This window comes from Panthera onca, chromosome A1, assembly GCF_046562875.1.
Source record: "Panthera onca isolate mPanOnc1 chromosome A1, mPanOnc1 haplotype 2, whole genome shotgun sequence".
NCBI lineage: Eukaryota > Metazoa > Chordata > Mammalia > Carnivora > Felidae > Panthera > Panthera onca.
In genome coordinates, this window is record NC_138339.1 from 156,842,560 (window position 1) to 156,858,449 (window position 15,890).

The 15,890-nt window shown below is 38.9% G+C and overlaps 1 protein-coding gene across 1 annotated transcript in view; it reads right to left on the minus strand.

Annotated features, from left to right (window-relative positions):
* The window catches only part of LOC132676064 (ankyrin repeat domain-containing protein 26-like), a 140,436-nt gene that overhangs the window by 12,963 nt on the left and 111,583 nt on the right, over window positions 1-15,890 (minus strand). The window contains exons 25-28 of the mRNA XM_081790863.1: window positions 14,094-14,146; window positions 13,660-13,753; window positions 11,357-11,409; window positions 10,916-11,009 (exon numbers count right to left, since the gene is read on the minus strand). Coding sequence (XP_081646989.1) covers window positions 10,916-11,009; window positions 11,357-11,409; window positions 13,660-13,753; window positions 14,094-14,146 — 294 coding nt within the window. The remainder of the gene's footprint in view (window positions 1-10,915; window positions 11,010-11,356; window positions 11,410-13,659; window positions 13,754-14,093; window positions 14,147-15,890) is intronic.

Here is a 15,890-nt window from a genome sequence, read left to right on the forward strand (position 1 = left end):
TATACTGCTTTTTAAAGGTGTACATAGGTTTTAAATATTAATTCCATTTAAAAAAAGGCCATGGAACAACCTTAGTGACGTGCTCCTAATGAACAGAATATGTGACTATGATCCTGTGTGTATTCCAAGCCTAGGTGACAAAAGGCGATACAGCTTCTTCCTTGCTCTGTATCTCAGGCTGCTTACTTGGAATCTAGCTCCCCATCTAGTGAGGAAGCCTAGGCCACAAAGAGGGTCTAGGTGTGTCAGTTTAAGTGTTGCTGCTGCCTCCTGAACTGAAGTCCCAGGCAACAGCCAGCATCAACCACCAGACGTTAGTGAACAAATCTTCAAATGGATCCAACCCCAAACCTTTCAGTTGCCCCACCTGAAGCTGAGCGGGGCAGAGACTAGCTGTCCTGGCCACACTTTTCCTAACAGATTTGTGAACAAAAGAAATCTAACCTTTGGGCAGTTTGTTAAGAAAAAAAACAAAAATGATAAATTGAAAAGTGGATGAAAAAAAAAGAGATAAGACACATAAACCTGTATAGGAGAAATTGGTCTCCATTAAAGTAGGATGTAATAAATGTTAAGATTAATTTACTAACAACCAATGGTGCTAATGAGAAGAAGCAGATAACGAGAAGCAAGATCTAAAGTTTTTGTCTCAGTTTTTCCCCAGCTAGGATCATATTAGCTGCTCATTTTCTATATATGGCCTTTATTATGTTGAGGTATGGTTCCTCTAAGCCTACTTTGTTGAAGTTTGTATCATGAATGGATGTTATAGTTTGTCAAATTATTTTTCTGCATCTATTGCAATGATATGACTTTATGCTTTTTTAAAAATTAATATGAGGTATCACATTCATTGATTTGCAAATATTGAACCACCCCTGCAAACCAGGGATAAATCCCATTTGGTTATAGTGAATGATTGAATGATTTTTTTAATGTTTATTTATTTTTGAGAAAGAGCGCAAGCAGGGGAGGGACAGAGAGAGAGGGAAACACAGAATCTGAAATAGGCTCCAGGGTCCAAGCTGCCAACAGAGCCTGACACTGGGCTCAAACCGACGGACCATGAGATCATAACCTGAGCTGAAGTTGGATGCTTGCCTCACTAAGCCACCCAGCTGCCTCTGCCCCCGGTGAATGATTTTTTAATGTAGTGTTGTATTCAGTTTGCTTATTTTGTTGAAGATTTTTGCATGTTCATCAGAGATGCTGGCCTGTAATTCTCTCTGTGGTGTCTTTATCTGGTTTTGGTATCAGGGTAAAGCTGGCATAGAATAAATTTGGAAGTTTCCCTTCCTTTTATGTTTTTCTGGAACAATTTGAAAAGGACAGGTTAAACTTTTTTTTTTTTTTTGTATTAGCTCTTCTTTACATGTTAAAATTTACATCTGAAGTCATCTGGTCCTAGACTTGTGTTTGTTGAGAGTTTTTTGATTCCTGATTCAGTTTCCTTGCTGGTTATTGATTTTTTTTTCAAATTTTCTATTTCTTCTTGTTTTACTTTGGTAAGTTATATATTTCCAGGAATTTATTCAGTTCTTCTAAGTTGTCCAACTTGTTGGCATACATTTTTTCACAATATTCTCTCATAAATGTTTGTATTTCTGTGGTGTTGGTTCTTATTTCTACTCTCACATTTGTGGTTTTATTTATTTTGGTCTTTTCTATTTTCTTGTTGATTACTCTGGCTAACACCTTATCAGTTTTATTAATTTTTACAAAGAACCAGCTCTAGGTTTCATTGATCTGTTCTAGTATTATCTGTTTTTTGTTTGTCTATCATTCATTTCTGCTTTAATCTCTTTTTTAAATTTTATTTTGAGAGAGACCACACATGAGTGGGGGATGGGCAGAGAGAGAGAGGGAAAGAGAGAATCTCAGACAGGTTCCATGCTGCCAGCAGAGAGCCCAACATGGGGCTCGATCTCACAACTGTGAGATCATGACCTGAGCCAAAATCGAGAGTCAGACACTTAACCGGTTAAGCCACCCAAGGGCCCCCTGCTCTGATCATTATTACTTGCTTTCTTCTGCTGGCTTCAGGCTTCATTTGTTGTTCTTCTTCTAGCTCCCTTAGGTGTAAGGTTAGGTTGTTTGAAATTTTTCTTGGTTCTTGAAGTAGGCTTATATTGCTATGTACTTCCCTCTTAGGACCACTTTTGCAGCATATCAAAGGTTTCAGACCATTGTTTTTCTTTTTTTTTTTTTTTCATTTCCATTTGTATACACGTATTTTTTTTAAGTTTCTTCTTGTATCTCTTGCTTAACCCATTCCAGTGTAGTAGCACGTTATTTAACCTGCATGTATTGTTTTTAATAATTAAGGCCTGTTTTTTTTTTTTTTTGATCCATTCTTGAGAATAGTCCATGTACAGTTGAAAACAACGTGTATTCTGTTTTAAGATGGAATGTTCTGAAAAAAATCTCTTAAATCCAATCTGGTCCGCTCTGTCATTCAAAGCCATTGTTTCTTTTTCTTTTTTTTAATTAAATATATGAAATTTATTGTCAAATTGGTTTCCATACAACACCCAGTGCTCATCTCAACAGGTGCCCTCCTCAATACCCATCACCCATCCTCCACTCCCTCCCACCCCCCATCAACCCTCAGTTCTCAGTTTTTAAGAGTGTCTTATGCTTTGGCTCTCTTCCACTCTAACATCTTTTTTTTTTCCTTCCCCTCCCCAGTGGATTCCTGTTAAGTTTCTCAGGATCCACATAAGAGTGAACACATATGATATCTCTCTTTCTCTGTATGGCTCAAAGCCATTGTTTCTTTGGTGATTTTCTGTTAAGATGTATTTTTTGGTGATTTTTTTAAGATCTGTTGATGTAAATGGGGTGTTAAAGTACCCTATTACTGTCTTATTATCAATTAGTTCCTTTATGTTGGTTATTGTTTTATGTACTTGAGTGCTCTCTTGGTGGGTGCATAAATATTTACAATTGTTAGATCTTCCTATTGGATTGTACCCTTTATTATGATACAGTAGCATTCTTTGGCTCTTGCTACAGTCTTTGTTTTTGGTTTATTTATTTTGAGAGAGACAGAGTTGGGGAGGGACATAGAAAGGGGGAGAGAAAATTTCAAGCAGCCTCCATGCTGTCAGCCTGGAGCCCAACATGGGCTCAAAGCCACCAGCCATAAGATCATGACCTGAGCCAAGACCTAGTCGGTCGCTCAAATGACTGAGGCACCCAGGTGCCCCACAGTCTTTGTTTTAAGGACTCTTTTGTCTAACAAAAGTATCGCTATTTTTTCTTTTAACGTGATAAATTTTTCTCCATCCCCTCGCTTTCATTTTTTTTAATAGAATTTATTGTCAACTTGGCTAACATACAGTGTGTATAGTGTGCTCTTGGTTTTGGGAGTAGATTCCCGTGGTTCATCACTTATAGACAACACCCAGGGCTCATCCCAACAAGTGCCCTCCTCAATGCCCACCACCCACTTTCCCTTCTTACCCACTGCCCCCCATCAACCCTCTATTTTTTCTCTGCATTTGAGATTCTCCTATGGTTTGCCCCTCTCCTTCTCTGTTTGTAACTATTTTTCCCCTTCCCTTCCCCCACGGTCTTCTGTTACGTTTCTCAAGTTCCACATAGGAGCAAAAACATATGATATCTGTCTTTCTGTGACTTATTTCATATAGCATAATACCTTCTAGTTCCATCCACATTGCCAGAGATAGCACAATTTCACTCTTTCTCCTTGCCAGGTAGTATTTCAGTGTATATATAAACCACATCTCTTTATCCATTCATCTGCTGATGGGCATTTAGGCTCTTTCCACAATTTGGCTATTGTTGAAAGCACTGCTATAGACATTGGAGTACATGTGCCCCTATGAATCAGCACTCCTGTATCCTTTGCATAAATTCCCAGTAGTGTTATTGAGGGGTCGTAGGGTAGTTCGATTTTCAATTGTTTTGAGGAACCTACGCACTGTTTTCCAGAGTGGCTGCACCAGTTTGCATTACCACCAACAGTGCAAGCATCCCCTCACTTTCAATCTTCAGGTGTCTTTATGTCTAAAATGAGGTTTTTATAGGCAGCATACAGATGGGTCTTGATTTTTAATCCATCCCGTCACCCTAGGTCTTTTGTTTGGAGTGTTTATTCCATTAATATACAAAGTAATTATTGACAGGTATTTATTTATTGTCATTTTACTACTTGTTTTGTGGTTGTTTCTGGAGATTTTCTCAAATCCTTTATTGTTTTTCCCTCTTTGATGTCTTTCTAATTTGCTTTAATGATATATTTGGATTTCTTTCTCTTTATTCTTTGCATGGTTATTAGTGGGTTTTGGTATATGATAAGCATTAATTTGTATATCACCTCTTCTGCATGTAGCAGTCTATATTAAATTGATGGTCACTTAAGATAGAGCTCATTTTTTTCTCCTCCCCATGTTTTGATAAGTTATTAATATTGTATATCCTTTTTGGGGGCATTCCTTGAAGATTTTTTTTACAGAAATATACATTTTTACTGCTTTTACATTTCTTGCCTTTATACTGTCACTTTTGATCTCTCCTTTCCACTCAGATTCCCCGATAATATTTCTTACAGGCTGATTTAGTGGTCAAAAAACTCCTTCCATTTTTGTTTGTCTGAGAAATTCTTTATCTCTCCTTCTATTATGAATGATAGCCTTACTGGATAGAGTATATTTGGCTGCAGATTCTTCTCATTCAGCACTTTGAATATATCATGCCATTTCCGTCTGCCTTCAAAAGTTTCTGTTGAAAAATCTCCTGCTAGCCTTGTGGGTTTTCCCTTGGAAGTGAATGACTTGTTTTGCTGCTTTTAAGATTTGTAGCAGTGGGGCGCCTGCGTGGCTCCGTCGGTGAAGCATGACTTGATCTTAGCTCAAGTCGTGACCTCGCAGTTCGTGGGTTTAAGCCCTCCAGTGGGCTCTGCACTGACAGCACAGAGAATGCTTGGGATTCTCTCTCTCTCTCTCTCTCTCTCTCTCTCTCTCTGCCCCTCCCCTGCTTGTGTCTGCGTTCTGTCACAGAAATAAAAAAAAAAAAAAAACAAAACCAAAAAACAAAACACTAAAAAAAAAAAAAGATGTTAGCAGTATATTTTGCAAATTTAATTACCACATGTCTTGGGTATTGACTTTGATGGAAGTTCTTTGTGCCTCCTGGATCTGGATGTCTGTTTTCTTCTCCACATTACAGATTTTTTCAGTTATTGTGTCTTCAAATCAATTATCTGTCCCCTTCTCTCTGTCTTCTTCTGGGACTCCTATCATATGAATGTTTTTTCATTTGATGGAGTCAACGAGTGCCTTAAGTCTATTCTTGCATTGGATAATTCTTCTTTGTCTTCTTCAGCTTCACTGTTTTCCATTACTTTGTCTTCTAGGTCATTAATTTGTTCCTCTGCTTCTTCCAGGTTGCTGTTCATTTTTACTGCACTCTTCATCTCTGATTCTTCAACTCTTTTATGTCTGTGGTAAGGGTCTCTCGGATGTCTTCCATTCTTTTCTCAAGTCCAGTGAATATCCTTATGATCATGGTTTTAAATTCTCCCTTAGGCGTGTTATTTATATCTGTCCCATTTAGGTCTCTGGCCATGGCCTTATCCTGTCCTTTTATTTGGGAAAAATGCTTCTGTCTTTTCATTTTGTCTAAGTATCTGCCAGCTTCTGTGTGTTAGAGAAGCTGGTTATGTCACCTGCTCCCGAAAGTAATGGACTTAGGAAAAAGACGTCATGTAATGCCCAGGGTCTAGCACTTCAGGGAGTGTCACCAGTGTGTGCTGCATGTGTTCTGCTGTTGTGTTCTGGCTATGCTATCCTTTAGGCCAGTTGTCTGCAGAGGCTCTCCTTGCCTGGTCTGGTGAGTGTTTGGTCCCTGGCCTGAAGGTAGCGGGTTTTAACTAGGTGTGCTCTGGTCTGCTTATGAAATGAGACCTGTCACCACCTCTACTGGAACTGAGGCCAAGGGAAACTCTCTGGTTGGGAGATGTGGTGTGGGCAGGCATTTGTCCTGGTCTTCTGGGGGAGGGGTCTGCTGTGCTGGGACTCAAGCAAGAGTGATTGAGAAAGATAGTTCCACCAGAGTGCAAGGGGGTGGTGTTTGGTGTAAGCAAGTTAGGTAACCAGTGTTAGCAATGCACTGCTTCCTGCAGGTGGCTTTATGTTTGTGGTGAGCGGCAGGAGAAGGAGATGGTGCCAGCCAGCGGCTTTGTTCCTACAGACAGGTCTCTCTGGACTTTGCCTCTGAGGGACGTGCTCTGAGAAGAGCAACTAATCTCCTGACTGTGTGCCCCAGGCACTCTTCAGACCACTGTACCTATGCTATATGCTCCCACGTTGTTTGCCTGCCCTCTGTCCATGAGCAGTGGAGTACCTCAGGGCTCTAAACCAGCTAAATTGGATGCCCTTAAAAACTCCAGACTTTATGCACTACTGGTTGCAAGAACTCACGAAATGCAGGCCCTCTTGTTTTCCAAGCCAGTGGCTATGGGGAAATGTTCTCTTTGTGTGTTCCCCTGTTCGTTTCTCTCTCTCACCCTTACCCACAACCTCGACTCCCTCCCCTCTGCAGAAGCCAGGATCTGTTTCTCTTCTAGATGACATTTCTGCATCAAGGAACTTCTTTGATGTGCCCTCTTCTCTCCCTTTTGTTGTGGAGTTTGTTCTGTCAGTCTTCAGGTCGATTTCTGGGGTATTTAGGGTTAGCTGATTGTTATCTAGTTGTATTCGTGGGATGAGGCAAGCCTAGAGTCCTCCTACTCCTCTGCCTTCTTCCTGTCTCTAAGATCTTTTTCTAAGATTCCCTTCAATTCCAACAATTCTTACAAGTAGGCAGGAATGCCTCTTTAGAATGTCCCCTCAAGTTAAGGTGGAAGCACAGAGACATACGATTTGAAGCACGATAGTTGAAAAACTAGAAAGAGTCAATTTGATAACCAAAATTGGGCCTTTGGTCTGATTTCAATTAAAGGAAATAGGCAGCTTTGAGTATTTTTTAATCCATTGAATACTCAATCTTCATTCTCCTTTCCTCAGTGAGGAAATAAAGAGAATGTTATGGAATCATTTTTCATCTTTTCAGTAGCAAAACAAATGTACTGTCCTTTAGCACTACTTAAATTAACTGCACATTCTCCTTTACCTTACTCCAACCTTCTTTGTGTGGGGAGGTAAGATCACTTCATCTTTGTGTTGTCCCACAATGCTTCTCCATAGCATACAAGTTGGCTTCAAAATTTTTTTGTCATTCAAATTACCAATCTAGTATTTGTCTCTGATAAATCAACTTAATACTACCGCAATTTGTACAGCTGTATTATTTGAATGATATAATGTTTATTCCATTAGTTATACGCTGAGCTAAAACATATAGCTAAGCATATCTTTCTATTCAAGTGAAAGAAGGGGAAACAGGCTACTGTGTTTTCCAAGAAAGTATGATCTGTGCCAAGAACAGGATTAACACCAGTGTTACACACAAGAACCAGGTCAGAAGAGGATCTCATTGTGAATTGAAAGATGATGGGTTAGCAAGATTGCTTAACAGGAAAGAGGAATAGCCTAGAGTTAATCTTTTCCTTCCTAGGTGGTGAAAACTATGGATGAGTCTATGCATTATAATGAGATAATAAAATATAATGAAGTAAACTGTAGTAGACTGAGTCAAGAGATCCTATGGCCAAGATTTGATGGAAATGAAAGTGGGCAGCACTGATTGAGACACTAAAAGTTTGCACAGGCGGGGAACCTGGGTGGCTCAGTCAGTTGAGCCTCAACCTCTCAGGTCATGATCCCAGGGTCATGGGATCAAGACCCTTGTCAGCCTCCACACTAAGTGTGAAGCCTGCTAAAAATTCTCTCGTGTCTCTCTCTCTCTCTCTCTCTCTCTCTCTCTCTCTCTCTCTCTCTCTCTCTCGCTCTCTCTCTTTCTTTCCCTACACACCCCCTCGTCATGCTTGTGCCCGCTCTAAAAAATATATAAATATAAATAAATAAATAAATAAATAAATAAATAAATAAAAGTCTGAACACACTAAAGAAAGAGCATTTTATCTTTTTGAGCCTGACTTCACATCGAGTCATGGGGTCAGCAAGGCAAAGGCTGGCGAAAGGGTCCTTCAAGAAACAAAAATCTCTATAGGAGCAAAGTTCAGTTCTACTACGTTGACTTTTTATTATTACATAAGTGACTGGTAATTTGCAAGATAACACAGAAAAAGTTTTCATAAAATTTGTTATGGTACTGGCATAAGGACAGACATATAGATCAATGTATTAACATTGAGAATCTAAACATAAACTCTCACATTATAGTGAACTGATTTTCCACAAGGGTGACAGACAATTAAATGGAATAAGACTAGTCTTTGTAACAAACGGTACTGGGACAAATGGATATCCACATGCAAAGCAATAAAATGAGACCTCTACCCCATAGCATATATACAAAATTAACTTAAAATCTAAGAGCTAAAATGATAAAAACTCTTAGAAAAAAGCTTATGTGTATATGTTTGTGACTGGATTTGACAATGATTTCTTACACATGACACCAAAAGACAAAAGCAGATTGTTTACTTCATCAAAATTAAAAACTACTATGCTTCAAATATCACCATCAAGAAAGTGAAAAGGCAAGTGACTAAATAGGAGAAAATACCTGAAAATCCCATATCTGCTAAGGGATTTGCATGTAGGACATTTAAATAACTCTTCCAATAATGAAAAGACAATCCAATATAAAAACGGGCAAAAGAATGGATTAGTTCTTTAAAGACAATACAGAAATGAATAATAATCACGTTAAAAGGGAGATGTTTGGGGTTCCTGGGTGGCTCAGTCAGTTAAGCTTCTGACTTGGGCTCAGATCATGATCTCACGGTTCGTGGGTTCGAGCCCCGCATCGGGCTCTGTGCTGACAGCTGGGAGCCTTGAGCCTGTTTCAGATTCTGTGTCTCCCTCTCTCTGACCCTCCCCTGTTCACGCTCTGTCTCCCCTGTCTCAAAAATGAGTAAAACGTTAAAAAAATTAAAAAAAGATGTGATATATCTATCTATCTATCTATCTATCTATCTATATCTATCTATCTATCTATCTATCTATCAAAAAAAAGGAATCTTGCCATTTGCAACTACGTGGATGGAACTGTAGCGTATTATGCTAAGTGAAATTAGTCGGAAAAAGACAAAAATCATATGATGCCCTCGTATGAGGACTTTAAGAGACAAAACAGATGAACAAAAGGAAAGGGAAACAAAAATAATACAAAAACAGGGAGGAGGACAAACACAGGAGACTCATAAATAAGGAGAACAAACTGAGGGTTGCTGGAGGGGTTGTGGGAGGGGGGATGTGATAAATGGGCAAGGGGCATTAAGGAATCTACTCCTGAAATCATTGCTTCACTAAATGCTAACTAATTGGGATGCAAATTTAAAAACAATAAAACTAAAGATACAACAAAAAGAGCAACGCCCCCCCGCCCCACCAAAAATTTTCTCAACCCAGGAAGCCTCTGGTTGGAGACTCAGGAGATAAGGACCTTCTAGAGAAGTCAGAGGTATGGACTGAGTTGGCTGAAAGCTATCTAAGTTTTTGTTTCACAGGGAACACCTTAACATGGCAGATGATTTCATGCCATAACCTTAATCCCTTTCTATAGGGATACACAGAAAATCCCTCGTTATTCTTTAATAAGCTTCATCAGTTTTGGATATCCTTACAAATTTTAGTTTTTGAGACCCTAATGATTTCTTTAGGACACAGTAGCAGGACAACGCCTAGCACTCTCATTCATAGAAGACTGATCAACAGAGAGTCATGTTACTCGCAGGAAAAGTTCCCTGTTACTATGTGACTCATTTATAAGACGTCTAGAAAAGAAAATAATTTTCAATGTCTCTTCAGCCACAAAAAGGACCAGTCAACAGAATGTTCTAATTCCCCTGACGGGTATAGCTGTCTAATGAAACTTGCATGTATATTATATAGCTTTTGCGACTGACAGAAACGAGTTGGTCAGTGTATCTACCTCATTGCTCCCACTTAGGATTTACAATGAGAATCCTACAAAGGAGGGTGAGAGTGCGAGGACATTAAGTGTTCTGCTTGGAAAACAGCTGTGGTTTCACTACATATCAATAAATGAGAATCCTGAGTGGCACATTAGTCTTTTCTGAGATTGAATTGTGAAATCTCTGAAAGGCTGATTAACTCAAGTGAGTGGAAAAAGAAAATGAGTTTCTGAACTTGCAATGGTAGGAGCACTATGTTACTAGGTAAGACCCTGACAGAGCAGCCATTTCTCCTTTATCATTGGCATTTCTTTTCCTTTACAAAATCCAACAAAGAGAAAAATCCATTCCTTTGAGAAGGACGTTTGCATAACGACCTGCTAGTCATACTTGATGAAGAGAATAAATTGCAAACTTGTAATTACAAATTACAACAAATCATCATTAAAATAACCCGTTCTCAAACTCTCACTGAAGGGTTGAGACTACAAGAGAAAGTCAGAATTCAAGATGACATGATCACTCAAATTGTGCGGAAGTTTGAAACACGCTGAAAAATATTAGCAGGGACTCTCACACATTTGTATGCCAACGTTCACAGCAGCATTATTAACAGTAGCCAAAAGGTGGACTAAACCAAACGCTCACTGTGGTATATATAAAATGTTGCTTTTTTAGACTCTCACAATGTTTTTATGAAAATCTCACTATAAACGTCATTACTTTATGAGTTCAATCAACTTTATCTCTATAGAAAAATTCCATTGCTAGTAGCCAGTAGGAACAATATCAACCTAATATTTTGATCAGTGAGATTTTCCATATGATCCAAAACATTCTTATGTACTACACCTATTGAAATAAGGATTCCTTTTCAGTAGGACAGACATCAAGAGACTGACTTACTAAACTTGTCCTTAACAAGTTGCTCGGAAGATTGTGAATTTGGGCCGCTTGCTGATTGATGGTTTCTTCTGGCCTGGCATTTTGCACTTCTAGCCTAAAATGCAGATCTTAAGGTAATTATTATCACACATAAATTTACAAAAGTACCATACAATTTCTGAACAAATGAGGGTCTTACAGAAATTCTTAAAATTGTATCAAGAGGAAGATTTGGCAATTGAGCCATTTTTCTCGTTGTCTTTTGTGGATAAGGTGCAAAATTGAGATAAAATGTGCCACAATTCTGCATTTCCAAATAACTCAAAGCTGGAATTTGTATCCAGTTTAACAAGGATATACTGGCATAACTAATACATTTATCATACTACATTGCTTATCTGCTTTATAAAAATCAAGCTATTTTCTTTGAGGATTAAATTATACTTTTCCATATGATCTTACATCTTCTCGGCATATCTTATGGCCTCTGCATGTTGATCCTTTGCTTCTTGCAACTGAAATAAGGAAGAAAATATAATTTTAACTTCTGACAATCTAGTAGACCACCATCACCTGTTTCTGTAACTAAATGTTTTTTTTTTTTACTTTAGAGAGAGAGAGAGAGAGAAAACATGCACAAGTGGGGAATAGAGGCAGAGGTAGAGACAGAGAAAATTGTAGGCAGGCTCCAAGCTCAGGGTGAAGCCTGATGTGGGGCTTGGTCTCATGACCGCTGTCATGATGTGGGGTTTAGGATCATGACCTGAGTGGTCACCGTAATTCTAAAGGACGGCAACCTCTGACATTAAGTCCTTGCCCCTTGCTATCTGTGTTTTGAATTGCTCTTAAGGCTTCAAAACCAGATTCTCTAATTCACATTTCCAGCTTTGGCCCCTTTACCTAGGCCATGTGTACTTTTCCCTCTTCCATCTAGGTGCTCATAGACAACATCCTCAACCGCACACTCAAAAATCATTACTTGACATGGAGTACCTTTGTAAACAGCTAATCGTGTACATTTTATTTGGACTCTTTTCAGTGTTACTTTGAGTGTGTCTTTCTTTTTGAGTCTTAAGGGGCACCCTTACCCTTAGGATGTTGACCAGCATACTTTGTCTCACTTTTCTTTATAACACGACATTTATCACAAGGGCTGGATGATCACTGGTTTGTCTTTGTTTCCTTTTGAGTAATTTCTTCGTCCATAGAGATTTCAACCTACGGAAGTCTTCTGAAGTTCCTTTCAGACCCATACTTGACTATATTGTTAGGAAGGTTAAGTTGGCTAGAGCTACCTCTTCTTCCCAATCCAGATTCTTCACCTGAAAATTGTGTGCATCAAATGTCTTCACCCAGGTAGCCCCTGGTTTGGGGATTCAGGAGATGATAGGACCTTCTAGAGAAGTCAGAGCTATGGACTGAGTTGGCTGAAAGCTATCTAAGTTTTTGTTTCAAGGGAACACCTTAAAGTGGCAGATGATTTCATGCCATAACCTTAATCCCTTTCTATAGGGATACACAGAAAATCCCTCGTTATTCTTTAATAAGCTTCATCAGTTTTGGATATCCTTACAAATTTTAGTTTTTGAGACCCTAATGATTTCTTTAGGACACAGTAGCAGGACAACGCCTAGCACTCTCATTCATAGAAGACTAATCAACAGAGAGTCATGTTACTCGCAGGAAAAGTTCCCTGTTACTATGTGACTCATTTATAAGACGTCTAGAAAAGAAAATAATTTTCAATGTCTCTTCAGCCACAAAAAGGACCAGTCAACAGAATGTTCTAATTCCCCTGACGGGTATAGCTGTCTAATGAAACTTGCATGTATATTATATAGCTTTTGCGACTGACAGAAACGAGTTGGTCAGTGTATCTACCTCATTGCTCCCACTTAGGATTTACAATGAGAATCCTACAAAGGAGGGTGAGAGTGCGAGGACATTAAGTGTTCTGCTTGGAAAACAGCTGTGGTTTCACTACATATCAATAAATGAGAATCCTGAGTGGCACATTAGTCTTTTCTGAGATTGAATTGTGAAATCTCTGAAAGGCTGATTAACTCAAGTGAGTGGAAAAAGAAAATGAGTTTCTGAACTTGCAATGGTAGGAGCACTATGTTACTAGGTAAGACCCTGACAGAGCAGCCATTTCTCCTTTATCATTGGCATTTCTTTTCCTTTACAAAATCCAACAAAGAGAAAAATCCATTCCTTTGAGAAGGACGTTTGCATAACGACCTGCTAGTCATACTTGATGAAGAGAATAAATTGCAAACTTGTAATTACAAATTACAACAAATCATCATTAAAATAACCCGTTCTCAAACTCTCACTGAAGGGTTGAGACTACAAGAGAAAGTCAGAATTCAAGATGACATGATCACTCAAATTGTGCGGAAGTTTGAAACACGCTGAAAAATATTAGCAGGGACTCTCACACATTTGTATGCCAACGTTCACAGCAGCATTATTAACAGTAGCCAAAAGGTGGACTAAACCAAACGCTCACTGTGGTATATATAAAATGTTGCTTTTTTAGACTCTCACAATGTTTTTATGAAAATCTCACTATAAACATCATTATGAGTTCAATCAACTTTATCTCTATAGAAAAATTCCATCGCTAGTAGCAAATAGCAACAATATCAACCAAATATTTGGATCAGTGAGCCTTTCCATGTGATCCCAAACATTCTTATGTACTACTCCTAGTGAAATACGGATTCCTTTTCAATAGGACAGACATTAAGAGACCGACTTACCAAACTTCTCTTTAACAAGTTGCTCTGAAGGTCTTGAATTTGGGCCGCTTGTTGTTTGATGGTTTCTTCCTGTCTGGCATTTTGCACTTCTAGCCTAAAATGCAGATCTTAAGATAATTATTCTCACACATCATTGTAAAACAATACCATATAATATCTGAACAAATGAGGGTCTTACAGAAATTCTTTAAATTGTATCAAGAGGAAGATTTGGGAATTGTGCCATTTTTCTCGTGTTTTGTGGATAAGGTGCAAAACAGAGATATAATATCCCCAATTTTGCATTTCAAAATAGCTCAAAGCTGGAATTTGTATCCAGCTTAACAATAATATACTGGCATAACAAGTATATTTCTCGTACTACACTGCTTATCTGCTGTATAAATAAGGTATTTTCTGTGAGGTTTAAATTATACTTTTGCATATGATCTTACGTCTTCTCCGCATATCTTATGTCCTTTGCCTCTCGATCCTTTGCTTCTTGCAACTAGAATAAAGAAAAAAAATAATTTTAACTACTGACAATCTAGTAAAACACCATCACCTGTTTTTGTAACCAAATGTTATTTTTTTTTTGACTTAGTGGGGCACAGAGAGAGAGAGAGAGAGAGAGAGAGAGAACGCCCAAATGGGGAAGGGAGTCATAGGGAGAGACAGAGAAACTCGTAAGCAGGCTCCAAGCTCAGGGTGAAGCCTGATGTGGGTCTCGGTCTCATGACCAGTCTCATGATGTGGAGTTTGGGATCATGACCTGAGCAGAAATTAAGAGTCAGGATGCTCAACCAACAAAGCCACCCAAGTGCCCCTGTAACTGAAATCTTATTGGACCCAGCCACACTCTCCCCTACACGCTGATTGATGGCTACTTTTAGGTCATAGGCCTACAAAGCCGAAAATGTTTCAATACTCTTCCAGAATAGTTTACCAAACTTACTCTCTTACCAAAACATAATGTTGTTAATGTTTATAAATTATATATGATCAGATAAACATACAAATGTATCTACTGGTCAAGTGGAGGAAATATAGGGAATTACCTTATGGTAAACATTTCTGTTCTCACATTACAAGCACTGCATCAACTATGATTTTAAATATTCACATAGGTGAATGACATTTCTATTCTCGTGATTATGAAACTGAACATGCTATTTTCAGTGACAACGAGATATTTCATGGAAGAGTCTGACAAGCAGTATCCTAGTAGGAGCCAGAAAGCCTGGGTCTGAATTCCCAATTCTGCTGGATATGAGTTCTATGACCTTGAGCACACTCCCTAATACTTCGATGTCTCAGTCTTTGCATCTGTAAAATGAAGGTAATGACAGCACCTACTGGGGCACCTGAGTGGCTCAGTCGGTTCAGCGTGTTGCTTTTGATTTCTGCTCAGGACATGATCTCAGGGTCACGTGATTAAGCCCCACATCGGGCTCTACGTGGACAGCAAGGAGCCTGCTTGGAATTCTGTCTCTCTCTCTCTCTCTCTCTCTCTCTCTCTCTCTCTCTCTCTGTCTCTCTCCCTCTTTCTCACTCTCCCTACCTTCCCTTCCCCACAATCTGTCTCTCTCTCTCTCTCTCTCTCTCTCTCTCTCTCTCTCTCTCAAAATAAGGAACCTTAAAAAAGTGATCTCAAAATAAATAATAATAGTATCTACCTAACTGGGATCTTGGTAATGTAAATTTAGGAAATAATACATGAACAACTTAGAAGGGTACGTGGCACATAGTCAGCTCTAAATGTATGCATTTAGCATGATTACTGTCGCTGTATTTTGTGTTCCAATACAATGAGATAGTTTAGGCAGGTGGCATGCCAATACAAGTGGTCCCCTATACAAATTATACTGAAGTTATTCTTCATATCACCGCAAGTGGCAGCAAATGGGGAGGATGAGGCCCAGAATCTCTCCTCAGTACTTCACACAACTTTCGCCAATGCCACTAGCAAACAGTACTTTTTTTTTCCTCTTATAATACTTTCAACTAACATCCTCTCTATACCCTCAGTGGACAATGCTCACGGAGTAAAGTACAAATAGCACCGCCTAGACTGAGTAGTAGATGCTTTACATGACCATCAGAGGCAAGGGAAAGCCACTGATATGGAAATAATGGAGTCTTGCTAAACCAAATTTCCTCAATCATTTCATGCCCATACTGTTTACATTAGGCTGCTTTAGCAGGTACTGTGGTGAAGAGATTAAGGCTTTGTGGTAACAGCATATCAGAAA